This window comes from Gekko japonicus, unplaced genomic scaffold (assembly GCF_001447785.1).
Source record: "Gekko japonicus isolate JY-2015 unplaced genomic scaffold, Gekko_japonicus_V1.1 scaffold495, whole genome shotgun sequence".
Taxonomy (NCBI): Eukaryota; Metazoa; Chordata; class Lepidosauria; order Squamata; family Gekkonidae; genus Gekko; species Gekko japonicus.
Window position 1 is genome coordinate 696,235 of NW_015160850.1, and position 13,078 is coordinate 709,312.

The following is a 13,078-nucleotide window of genomic DNA, read 5'->3' on the forward strand; positions in this document are numbered from 1 at the left end:
CGCCGGCCTTGCAGCTCCACTGCCGAGCCCCATGAGGGGCCCGGTGGTGGACCTGCAAGGCCGGCGGGAGTGCGAGGAAGCCCCACCAAGGCCCTCCCTGGCCCCAGGCAGGCAGGGGTGGGGAGAGGCAGGGAGGAAGCAACTTACCCTCCCTCTTCTCCTGCCTCCTCCTAGCTGAATGAGGGCCGGAAGCGGGGTGGCCGGAAGCAGGGGGCGGGGCTTCGTCATGTGCCCCGCCCCCGTACCTCACCCGGGGGAACTGCAATCCCTCGCGATCCCCCCCAAAATGACCTCTGGTCCTGCATGTAAGTGTGCCCCCCCCCATGTCCTCATTCGGCTGTCTTGGGAAACGCAGGGTCGCTGCCCCGCGAGGTTTGCCGTCTGCTAACGGCATTTTTTTTGGAAATGCAGGACATCAGCCTGAAGCTGGCCTTCATCCAGAGCATGACGGACATCAGCCACGCCCTCCACGAGACCCGGGATGGCCAGGGCTTCCAGTTAACCTGCAAAAAGGAGCTCCTCGGGGTCCTGCTGGTGAGTCAGGCTCCCGGGGCTCTGTGCACAGCCAGCCTCTGCTGCACGTTTACGGAGAACCCATGGTCTTCCTGAGCATCATGAGCACGTGGACCTTCAGGTCCCATTAATATGAAGAGTGTCTCCACCCGAGGGGAGGGTTGCCAAGCTCTAGGTGGGTATGGGAACTTGAGCCGCAGTGTTAGAAGAGTCAGACAACAAATATATACACTGCAAAAACCTTATTTATAAGTTAAAGTGTTCTATATGTTCCATCTTATAAAGTGCATTGTGTATTACTCATAATATTCTCAGACAGGTATATATTCATTACATGCAATATTAACAATAATAATCAGTTTGTACAATCTAATAGCTACCAGTCCATTTACATCCTTTTTACACAGTCAACCCCAACGGGAGTTTCGAGAATTGTACACCTCGCTTCTCCTTGCTTGAAGGTCTTCTAAAGGGGGAAGTTTCCTTTTGTGGTTACACTGAAGTTTAAATTGATGTTTGTTGCTGGTCCTACAAAAGGCTGTTGAAAGACATAATTCATGAGTCTAAAAATTATATATCTAATATAACTTGGCTTCATGTAGTTTTCTTACCCCATTAAGCAGCTGACAATGATAGATGGAGCGCAACTGTCTTTACTAGGCAGCCTTGAGAAAGACAGGAGTGCGCCATCTATGATTGTCAGCTGCTTAATGGGGTAAGAAAACTACATGAAGCCGAGTTATATTAGATATATTATATAATTTTTAGACTCATGAATTATGTCTTTTAACAGCCTTTTGTAGGACCAGCAACAAACATCAATTTAAACTTCCATGTAACCACAAAAGGCAACTTCCCCTTTTGGAAGACCTTCAAGCAAGGAGAAGCCGGTGTACAATTCTAGAAACTCCCGTTGGGGTTGACTGTGTAAAAAGGATGTAAATTGACTGGTAGCTATTAGATTGTACAAACTGGTTATTATTGTTGATATTGCATGTAATGAATATATACCTGTTTTCAGGGGTCATTTCATAGAAAAAGAGCTGCAGGAGCTCATTAGCATAACTCATTAGCATAAGTTATTTGCAAATGCCACACCCCCTGACATCACCGGAAGTGGGTCAGAAGGCAACACCCACCGCTCAGGCTCCACTGGACTGTTTTTGATTGCTAGCTATTGGGGAGTGTGTGCAGATCTCTCCTCGCAGAGGAGGGAGAGCTTGTACCTGAATAAAACTTGGTCTTAAAGGTGCCACAGGACTGTTTTGGACTTGTTGGCTCTGCAACTTACCTGGCTGCCTCTTGCTCTGACTGAGGGCTGCTGGGAGCAGGGGGCAGGGCTTTGTTGCATGTGCCCACCCCGTGGACTCTTAACTGCCGGAGCTCCGCTCCTGTGCGCTCCTGCAGGAAATGACCCCTGCCTGTTTGAGAATATTATGAGTAATACACAATGCACTTTATAAGATGGAACATATAGAACACTTTAACTTATAAATAAGGTTTTTGCAATGTATATATTTGCTGTTTAATCCTCCAGGTGGGGGCTGGAGACCTGCTGTTACAGCTGGTCTCCAGAGAACCGAGATCAGTTCCCCTGGAGAAAATGGCTGCTGTGGCGGGCGAACTGTATCATACCCTGCTGAGTGTTAGATTCTCTGGTTTGGTGTAGCCAGCAATCATTGTAGGGTTGCCAACTCCGAGTGGGGAAATTCCTGGAGATTTAGGGGTGGAACCTGGAGAGGGCAGGGTTTGGGGAGGGGAGAGACCTCAGCAGAGTATAATGCCATACAATCCGCCCTCTAAAGCAGCCGTTTCTTCCAAGGGGACTGATCTCTGTAGTCCGGAGATGAACTCTAATTCCGGGAGATTCCACACCTGGAAGCCAGCTACTCTATCAGTGACTCCTTCTTTCCCCAAATGTCTGCTCACCCTTTCAGGATTTCATCCGGGAAGAGCCCTTGGATGCTCTAACGACTCCAATTCGCCCCAAGGCCATCCTCGCCCTCGGATGTCTGAGGTAGGCTTTTTTTCCTGATCCACTGGTCCTGCAGTTCTGCATGGCAAGAGCCTTTCTTTCATTTTCATGACATCTTCGGGACCCCAGCTTTCCACCCAAGGAGCTCGAGGGGCTTCGACTGAGGGGTAGATCCTCTGCCGGTTAGGATGTCCTCTGATGGTAAGGATGTTCATTTGAGGAAAGGGAGAGGTACACCTCTCCCTGGAAAGGGGCCGTGGCTCAGGGGCAGATCATCTGCTTGGCATGCAGAAGGTCCCAGGTTCAACCCTCAGCATCTCTAGTTAAAAGGATGAGGCAGTCGTTGATGGGGAAGACTGGCCTTGATAGACCAATGATCTGGCTTAGTATAAGCAGCTTCCTGTGTCCGTATTTATTAGGGAGGGGCTGTGGCTCAGGGGAAGAGCCTCTGCTTGGCATGCAGAAGGTCCCAGGTTCAATCCCCGGCATCTCCAGTTAAAAAGGACCAGGCAGGAGGTGATGGGAAAGACCTCTGCCCGGGACCCTGGAGTGCGGCTGCCAGTCTGAGTAGAGAGCACTGACCTTGATGGACCCAGGGTCTGATTCAGTAGAAGGCAGCTTCATGTGTGTTCGTGTGCTTGGCTTTGGTTCATGAGGGCCTCAAATGGTTTCCTGACAGAAACACTAGATTCGAGTGACAGAAACACTAGGTTTGAGTCCAGTGGCCACTGTGTGAGGCAGCATGCTGGTCTAGACGGACCACTGATCCAGCAGGGGTGGGTGGTCTGATCCAGCAGGGCTCTTCTAATGTTCTTATGAAGGCCTCGGCCTCTCTACCCTGTTGTTGGCTCTCCAGTGGAACTGCCTGGCCACTGTGTGAGGCAGGATGCTGGACTGGATGGATGACTGGTCTGATCCAGCAGGGCTCTTCTGATCTTCTTATGAAAGCCTTGGCCTCTGTGCCCTGTTGTTGGCCCTCCAGAGGTTGTCCCCTGTGTGAGGCAGGATGCTGGACTAGATGGAGTATTGGTCAGATCCAACAGGGCTCTTCTGATATTCTTACAAAGGCCTCGGCCTCTCTGCCCTGTTGTTGGCCCTCCAGAGGAACTGGTTGTCCCCTGTGTGAGGCAGGATGCTGGACTAGATGGAGTATTGGTCAGATCCAACAGGGCTCTTCTGATATTCTTACAAAGGCCTCGGCCTCTCTGCCCTGTTGTTGGCCCTCCAGAGGAACTGGTTGGCCACTGTGTGAGACAGGAGGCTGGACTCAATGGACCCTCACTGGTCTGATCCAGCAGGGCTCTTCTGATGTTCTTATGAAGGCCTCAGCCTATCGGCCCTGTTGTTCACTCTCCAGAGGACCTGGTTGGCCACTGTGTGAGACAGGATGCTTGATTGGATAGATTTTTGATCTCTTCTTATGTTCTTATTACTCTACAGCTAGCCAGTTTTGTGTAGTGGTTAAGTGTGCTGGATGAGATGGACTATTGGTCTGATCCAGCAGGGCTCTTCTTATGTTCTTATCAGGGGAAGGCCTCGGCATTTATGGTGCTATTGAGTCTCCAGAGGAACTGGTTGGCCTCTTTGTGAGACAGGATGCTGGTCTAGATGGACCCCTGGTCTGATCCTGCAGGGCTCTTCTGATGCTGTCATGAAGGCCTCGGCCTCCGTGCCCTGTTGTTGGCCCTCCAGAGGAACTGGCTAGACACTGTGTGAGACAGGATACTGGACTAGATGGACCCTCCCGCAGGGCTCTTCTTATATTCTTATTTCTACCCAGCAAAAACTGACATTTTCTCCAGGGAAACTGATCTTTGTTGTCTGGAGTTGAGTTGAAATCCAGGCTCCACCTGGAGGTTGGTAACCCTAGGGCTGACAGCGATGACGCTCAGCCCACCCGAGCAGCTCTTTGGGGCAGCACAAGGAAGAGGGTCCTGATCCTCAGCTCACTTCCAGCCACCGGTGAGGCAGAAGGTGAAGAACCTCTGCCCCTGGACCCTCACCTGCTGGACGTCATAATGTTGTCTCAGGGCTCCACGTAGACCTGGCCGGAGGTGGTACAAGAACCGGCGATGTCTGTGCCTTGCTTGGGGCAACAAAGTACCCAGAACCAGCCCCGATGACTCTAAAATGTGGTCCTTCCATCCATCTTCCTCCTTCCAGCAAACTGAAGCCGTGTTTGAGCTTGGACGACCATCGGGACCTCCTCGACCAAAGCATCAAGAGCCTGTTTCCTCTTCCTCCCTTGGAGCAGCTGAAAGGGGGGATGGGAAAGGACTCTGAATACACAGAGGTATGGGGGTTCTTCGAGGTCATCTTTTGTGACCTGCTTGTAGACTTCCCAGAAGGGTCTGTTCAGTGGAGATGGGTCAAGACGAGTAGTCATGTTAGTCTGTCTGTAGCAGTAGAAGAGAACAAGGGTCCAGGAGCACCTTAAAGCAGGCCCATAGCTACAGCGGGGGGATCTTGGGGCTAGGCCCCCTGACTTACTAGGCCCCCTGACTTCCCTTCCACTCCCGAGCAGCAGCACGTGTGGGGAAGGAGCCAGATATTTCTTTAATTCGATTAGCCAGTGCCCACCCTAAGAAATGTAAATCACCCCAACTTTAAAGATCCTGGCTATGGGCCAGTCTTAAAGACTAACAATGGCCCCGGTCACACGGGCCGGATAATGCGGGGGGGATGGAGGCGGGGGTATTTGCGCCGCCACAATTAGAGCTGCCAGAAGGTGATCCCACGCATCGGCGGCACGCCACAGTTCCTTCCCGCCTCACCTGCGTGTCAACGAGGGGCCAGAGGGAAAAGCCGCGCACCGGCGCGATCGCACCAAGGGAGTCTGGAGGCAGCCCGTGGCAAACTGTTTGCTAGAAGCTTCGATGAGGTAGCTTTTTCCATTGTGCATTTTAGGTGGTACGCCACGGGTTGGCCACAGGTGCGCTCCACTTGCCAGACGTTGCGGTGTGATCGCACCCGGAAAATCTGCCATTCTATCGTGGCTCTCCCGTGGCAAATTCAGCATGTGAACGGGGCCAATATTTGTGGAAGGATAAGAGCTTTCATGAGTCACGGCTCACTTCAGTGGGGTACTGAATAGGAGTGTGCAAAAAAAAAAATTCGGCCCATTCGGATTCCGCCGAATTGGGTAGAATCAATTTCGTCTGGCAGTAAGACTCCCACATGTCAGTTTCGTCAGTACCAGCCGATTAGGGAGTGTTTCGGCCAGCCGAATGCCAATTTCAGCCCCATTATATCCTATGGGCCATTGAAGTCAATGGCGAAAACATAGTGTATATTCTGGGGGCTGGAGGGGAGGGGGTTTGAGGAAGGGGTTCTAAACTGGCAGGGTAGCTGCTGGAGCCTCTCCCCAAGATACCAACCATATTTGAAGAACATTGGACCAGGGGGTCCAATTCTACTGTTACTTTTTCCTCCACCATAGAGAACAATGGAGGGGATAGGGGCAACCTGTTTGGGGGGCCCTAGAATTGGACCCCCTGGTCCAATGTTCTTCAAATATGGTTGGTATCTTGGGGAGAGGCTCCAGCAACTTCCCTGCAAGTTTGGAACCTCTCCCTCAAACCCCCTCCCCTTCAGCCCCCAGAATATACCCTATGTTTTCACCATTGACTTCAATGGCCCATAGGATATAATGGGGCTGAAATTGACATTCGGCTGGCCAAAAGACCTCCTACTGACGAAACTGACATGTAGGAGTCTTACTGCCAGCCGAAATTGATTCTGCCCGATTCGGCCGAATCCGAATGGGCCGAATATATTTTTTTTTTTGCACACTCCTATCCAGTTCCCCACTGAAGAAGTGAGCCGTGACAAACGAAAGCTCTTACCCTTCCACAAATTCGGTGGCAATTCGGCAGCAAGCCAATTCAGATCAGAGAATCTGAATCAGCCTGCAGTGGCCCAAAAGGGGTCCGAATGGGCCATTTTCAGGGGTGCATTCGGTTCAGATGAACCGAATGCACATCCCTAGTACTGGAATAGTTGGGCCTTCACCTGGTGATCTAGCGAGGTCTTTCTGATGGGCTCTCTTAACTCGTGGTTACATTTCTTAGCACTGACCTGGGTGTGTTGGGCTAGCCCAATCTCATCAGATCTCAGAAGCTAAGCAGGGTCGGCCCTGGTTAGTATTTGGATGGGAGACCAGCAAGGAAGTTCAGGGCAGGCAATGGCAAAAACCTCCTCCAAACGTCCCTTGCCCTGAAAACCTGTCGGGTTGCCGTAAGTCGGCTGCGACTTGATGGCATTTTTTCCCCTCCTCTTAGTTCCTACATTTTGCCAGTTTGGTGTAGTGGTTAGGTGTGCGGACTCTAATCTGGGAGAACCGGGTTTGATTCCCCACGCCTCCACTCGCAGCTGCTGATGTGACCTTAGGCCAGCCGTAGTTCTGACAAGAGCTGTTCTCTCAAGGGCAGTCCTCGAAAGAGCTCTCTCAGCCCCGCCTACCTCACAAGGCGTCCGTTCTGGGGAGGGGAGGGAAAGGGAAAGGAGTTTGTAAGCCGCTCTGAGACTCCGAGTGAAGGGCAGGGGTATACATCCAGTCTCTTCTTCTTCTCTTCTTCTTCTCTTCATATAAGTCATCTTTTCACATCTGACCTTCTGCTCAGTCTCTGGATGACTATTCCTATCTTTCTCTGCCGATCTCTGGAATGTCTGACTGTTATCTGAAAACAAACACTGGCTGCAGGCGGAATGTGTCATCTCTGTACCTATTTCCTTGAGGGCCAGCACAGCGTTTTTCTGGCACTCGCAGCAGAAGACAGAAATAATGATATTGTCCCTAGCAGGGGTTCGGCTACCAAATAAGTTACCCAGACAAGGTTGTGAGTAGGGGCAAGGGGCGGAGATCGGGTTGTCTGCTATTATTCTATCAAAGCCAGAGAGATTGTAGTCTCAGAGACAAGTGAGAATAATGCCGCAAACCCCCTCAGCTGTCTTCTGACTTTATAAAAAAAAATCAGTTAAATGGGTGGTAAAGAGTTGATCCAAGCTGGGGAGAAAGGAGGAGGGGGAGATTGGATTTATACCCCGCCCGTCTCAGAGCAGCTCACAGTCTCCTTTCCCTCCCCCTCCCCAGAACAGACACCCTGTGAGGTAGGTGGGGCTGAGAGAGCTCTCTCGAGGACTGCCCTTGAGAGAACAGCTCAGAGAGGACTTCTGACTGACCCAAGGTCACACCAGCAGCTGCATGTGGAGGAGTGGGGAATCAGACCTGGTGCCCCCACATTAGAATCCAGTGCTCTCAACCACTACACCAAACTGGCTCTGTTTATGTCTTTCCTAAAAAAGAAGGAGATTGGATTTATACCCCGCCCTTCACTACCCAAAGGAGTCTCAGAGTGGCTTACAAACTCCTCTCCCTTCCCCTCCCCACAGCAGACACCCTCTGTGAGGTAGGTGGGGCTGAGAGAGCTCTTTCAAGGACTGCTCCTGAGAGAACAGCTCTGACAGAACTGTGGCTTGCCCAAGGTCATCCAGCCAGGTGCAAGTGGAGGAGTGGGGAATCAGACCTGGTGCCCCCACATTAGAATCCAGTGCTCTCAACCACTACACCAAACTGGCTCTGTTTATGTCTTTCCTAAAAAAGAAGGAGATTGGATTTATACCCCGCCCTTCACTACCCAAAGGAGTCTCAGAGTGGCTTACAAACTCCTCTCCCTTCCCCTCCCCACAGCAGACACCCTCTGTGAGGTAGGTGGGGCTGAGAGAGCTCTTTCAAGGACTGCTCCTGAGAGAACAGCTCTGACAGAACTGTGGCTTGCCCAAGGTCATCCAGCCAGGTGCAAGTGGAGGAGTGGGGAATCAAACGTGGTTCTCCCAGATTAGAGTCTGCGCACTGAACCACGACACCAAACAAGGCCTTAGGAGGTGTTCAGGTGTTTCCTAAAGGCCATTTTCGAATCCGTATGCTGTCGTGCAGGGGTCCCCAACGTGGTGCCCGTGGGCAAACCCTTTTCTGGCAAAGTGTTTTTTAGGAAGTGGGTGGGGCCAGGTGGGGCTCCCGCCCAGTAGGGTCGCCCCCCCCCCCGTTTCCAGTTCTCTTCTCCGTCACCAGCCAGTTGGCTGCGCGGGTGCGGACGTCCTCTTCCCCAGGAGGCAAGAAAGTGGAAATAAATGTGACATGCCTACGTCACCCAGAAGTAACTTGGGCAGGAATTATTTCCTGCAGGAGCGCACAGGAGCAGAGCTCCGGCAGTAAAGAGCCCAGGGGGCGGGCACATGCAACAAGCCCCACCCCCTGCTCTCAGCAGCCCTCAGTCAGAGCAAGAAGCAGCCAGGTAAATTGCAGAGCCCCCCCCCCGCCCCTGGCCCAAAACAGTCCAGTGGCACCTTGAAGACCAAGTTTTATTCAGGTACAAGCTCTCCCTCCTCTGTGAGGACAGATCTGCAAGTCCCCCCCTCCCCCAATAGCTAGCAATCCAAAACAGTCCGGTGGAGCCTGAGCAGTGGGTGTTGCCTTCTGACATACTTCGGGTGAGGTCAGGGGGTGTGGCATATGCAAATAAGTTATGCTAATGAGCCCCTGCACCTCTTTTTCTACGAAATGACCCCTGGACTTGGGTATGTCTGTGACTTCAGGGGGGCAAACCCTATTTCATTTGCTGGGTTGTGGTTTCCAGTCCCTGTACGATGATTCCGTAGAGGCCCTCGGGGAACTCATGAAGGCCATCCTGGAGGAAGAGCCAACATCTGAGCTGGTGGACGAAATGTTCCAGGTGAGTCGCTGGGGCAGCCAGGAGGAAATCCATTGAAACATAGAAACATGGAGCTGGAAGGGATCCTGAGGGTCATCTAGTCCGAACCCCCCCCCCCCGGGCACAGACGCGGGCATATATAAACACACATGCCCCTGTATAAATCGATGGTACGTCCTCATTCGGAGTACTGTGTACAGTTCTGGTCACGACATCTCAAAAAGGATATTATAGCACTGGGAAGAGTGCAGAAAAGGGCAACTCGAATGGTCAAAGGGTTGGAACACTTTCCCTATGAAGAAAGGCGAAAGCGCTTGGGGCTCTTTTGCTTGGAGACATGACGGCTGAGGGGTGACATGATCGAGGTTTATAAGATCATGCATAGGATAGAGCAGGTCGAGAAAGAAATACTTTTCTCCCTTTCTCACAATACAAGAACTCAAGTGGGCACTCCATGAAATTGCTGAGCGGTTGGGTTAGAACAGATAAAAGGCGTCCTTCACCCAAAGAGAGATTAACACAGGGAGTTCACTGCCACAGGAGGTGGCGGCGGCTACAAGCATGGACGGCTTCAAGAGGGAACTAGATAAGCATATGGAGCAGAAGTCCATCAGTGGCTCTTAGTCACAAGGTATAGATAGGGACTCTCAGTCTGGGGTAAGGGATGCTCTGTCTTCTTGGTGCTTTGGGGGGGGCAACAGTGGGAGGGGGCTTCTGGTTTCCTGGCTCCACTGCTGGACCTCCTGATGGCACCTGGTATTTCTGGCCAGTGTGTGACTGGATGGGCCACTGGCCTGATCCAACATGGGCTTCTCTTCTGTTCTTCTGTTCTTAGCTACTTCCTCTGCTCCATGCCCGGAGGAAGGCAAAAAAAACCCTCCAGGATCCCTGGGCCAATCTAGCTTGGAGGAAGATTCCTTCCTGGCCCCAGAGTGGTGATTGGCATTACCCTGGGCATGCAGCAACAGGCCACGAGATCCAAGCACCGACTTGGTCCTTCCTGCCCCCCCTCTCGCGATTTGCCTACGTTCACAGAATCCGCATTGCTGTCAGATGACCATCTAGCCTTTTCTTGAAAACCTCCGATGAAGGAGAGCCCACCACCTCCCGAGAAAGCCTGTTCCACTGGGGAACCGCGCTAATCGCCAGGAACTTCTTCCTAATGTTTAGCCAAAAACTCTTTTTGGCCCCAGTCACACGGGCCAGATAATGCGGGGGGGGGGGGGGAAGGGTGGGCCAAAATAAAGCGCAGTAGCCCGATCACATGGTCCCCCGAGACTCCGTGCTTAGGCTGTTAGCTGGCGATCACACGGCGATGCTGCAGCGTGGCAAAGAAGCGGCGCGGCGCGATCACACAAGCGTTTTGCGTTTGTGCGCATGCGCAGTTCCGCAGAGCAGCACTGCTTTCAGTTTCGTGTTTGTGCGCATGCGCTTACGAAAAACATCCGGTTTGCGACGGGACATGGGCGGGCGCCAGATGCCGCGGGATACTAGCGCTCCCGCGATCAGACGCCCACCTGTGCCGCGCGTTTTCCGGATACCAGTGCACTTTCCTTGGTACTTTTTAACTCCGCATCTTCGGCAGGACGCCACGGGTTGGCCACGGGTGCGCTACGCTTCCCAGATGTCGCGGTGTGATCGCGCCCCGAAAATCCGCCCGACATCCATGCCTTTCGCACGGCAAATTCTCCGTGTGACCGGGAACTTCGTTTAATTTGTTGGTTCTGATTCAACTTTCTGGGGCAACAGAAAACAGCTCCGCTCCATCTTCTGTAACGACAGCCCTTCCAGTACCGGAAGATGGCTTATCCAATCACCTCCGTTTGTTAATTTTAAATAGATTGGAAGAGTGAGAAACTGCTAGGTGGGCTCAGACCACATCCTTTCGCTGTCGGGTCACAGTTTGCTGCACGGAGTCGGAGGATGGAAGGTTCCTTCTTCCCCATCCAGCTCTATGGGGGGACATGGCAGAGGGTTATAAAAATGGGATGGAGAGAACTGACAAAGGGAACTTTTTCTCCCGCTCCCCAAAGAGTAAATTTGAGGACATCCAGTGAAGCTGACGGGCAGAAGGTTCAGGACAGACAAAAGGAAATACTTCTGTACGCAGAGGGTGATTAAAATGTGGGACTTGCTGCCTGAGGACGTGGTGATGGTCGCAGGAATAAACAGCTTTAAAAGGGGATTAGATCCATTCCCACTGAACTGGAAGTGCCATCTTTTTATTGAAGACTGATCTGAAACTTCTAGAGCACTGTTGTAATATTGTAAACGACTGCTTGTATGCTGTTTGTAGCCTGTTTTATGTATTGGCATGTGCCCTATTTGTGAGCCGCCCTGAGCCCGCTTGCGGGGAAGGCAGGCTATAAATCAAAATAATAAATAAATAAATAACATAAATGCATGGAGGATAAGTCTATCGAAGGCTACTAGCCCTGGTGACTGAGGGGAACCTCCACATAGGGTTGCCAAGTCTGATTTTCGGTGCAGCGGGGGACTCCCGGCTGGCGGCTGGAGTGTGCGTGCCGCATCCACGTCACTAGGAAGTGACACGACCACGCTGGGCACACTGGGGGCAGGGCCACGACCATCCGAGGGGAAACCATAGAGTTTTCCCTCAGATGACTGTGGCCCCGTGCCCAGCGTACCCGGCGTGGTCACGTCACTTCCGGGTGACATGCACGTCGGCGTGGGGTTCTCCCCGGGGCCCGATCCGCCGGCGGCGGGGAACGGGCCTCTGGGGCAGCGGTTTCCCCGTCCCCCGGGGGGACTTGGCAAGCCTACCGCCACATTCAGAGGCACTAAGCCTCTGAATCCCAGAGCCAGGTGGCAACATCAGGGGAAGGCCTTGGCCTCTCTGCCCTGTTGTTGGCCATCCATAGGGACTGGTTGGCCACTGTGTGAGACAGGATGATGGACTAGATGGACCCTCACTGGTCTCATCCAGCTCTTCTGATGTTCTCTTATGAAAGCCTTGGCCTCTCTGCTCTGTTGTTGGACTTCCAGAGAAACTGGTTGGCCTCTCTGTGAGACAGGATCCTGGCCTAGATGGACCACTGGTCTGATCCAGCAGGACTCTTCTGATGTTCTAATGAAGGTCTCTGCCTCTTTGCCTGTTGTTGGACCTCCAGAGAAACTGGTTGGCTTCTCTGAGATAGCATCCTGGCCTAGATGGACCACTGGTCTCATCCAGCAGGGCTCTTCTGATGTTCTCATGAAGTCCTCGGACTCTCTGCCCCATTGTTGACCCTCCAGAGGAACTGGTTGGCCATGGCGTGAGACAGGATCCTGGCCTAGATGGACCACTGGTCTGATCCAGCAGGGCTCTTCTTATGTTCTAATGAAGGCCTCAGCCTCTATGCCCCGTTGTTGGCCCTCCAGAGGCACTGGTTGGCCGCTCTGTGAGACAGGATGCTGGACTAGATGGACCCTCACTGGTCTGATCCAGCAGGGCTCTTCTGATGGTCTTATGAAGGCCTCAGGCTCTCTGCCCTGTTGGCCCTCAAGAGGAACTGGTTGGCCACCGTGTGAGACAGGAAGCTGGACTAGATGGACCCCCACTGGACTGATCCAGCAGGGCTCTTCTGATGTTCTTATGGTTTTCATCAGCATACCTTGAGGTGGGGGTATCTGCCAGGGCTCAGAGATTTTGTCAGGGCCCACTCACCCCAACCCCTACCTGCACAACTGCTCTACCACATATCAGTACACCCTTTCCTCACCCACTCACTCGCCTGCACTCCACCTCCTGTGTTCCTGGCTCCCTGGGCTGCCCCGCGCCACCAGGGTAGCATGCGGGTGCTGCAAGCAGTGCTCTTTATGGCCACAGCAGTGGCGCTCCCAGCAGTACATGCCACCCGCCACCTGGTGTCTTTAAGGA

General features: G+C 52.7%; 1 protein-coding gene across 1 annotated transcript in view; it reads left to right on the forward strand.

The window, feature by feature from the left end:
* LOC107118484 (maestro heat-like repeat-containing protein family member 2B) overlaps nt 1-13,078 on the forward strand; it is a 131,178-nt gene that overhangs the window by 54,114 nt on the left and 63,986 nt on the right. Inside the window, exons 19-22 of the mRNA XM_015420841.1 lie at nt 412-534; nt 2,451-2,530; nt 4,652-4,799; nt 9,124-9,219. Coding sequence (XP_015276327.1) covers nt 412-534; nt 2,451-2,530; nt 4,652-4,799; nt 9,124-9,219 — 447 coding nt within the window. The remainder of the gene's footprint in view (nt 1-411; nt 535-2,450; nt 2,531-4,651; nt 4,800-9,123; nt 9,220-13,078) is intronic.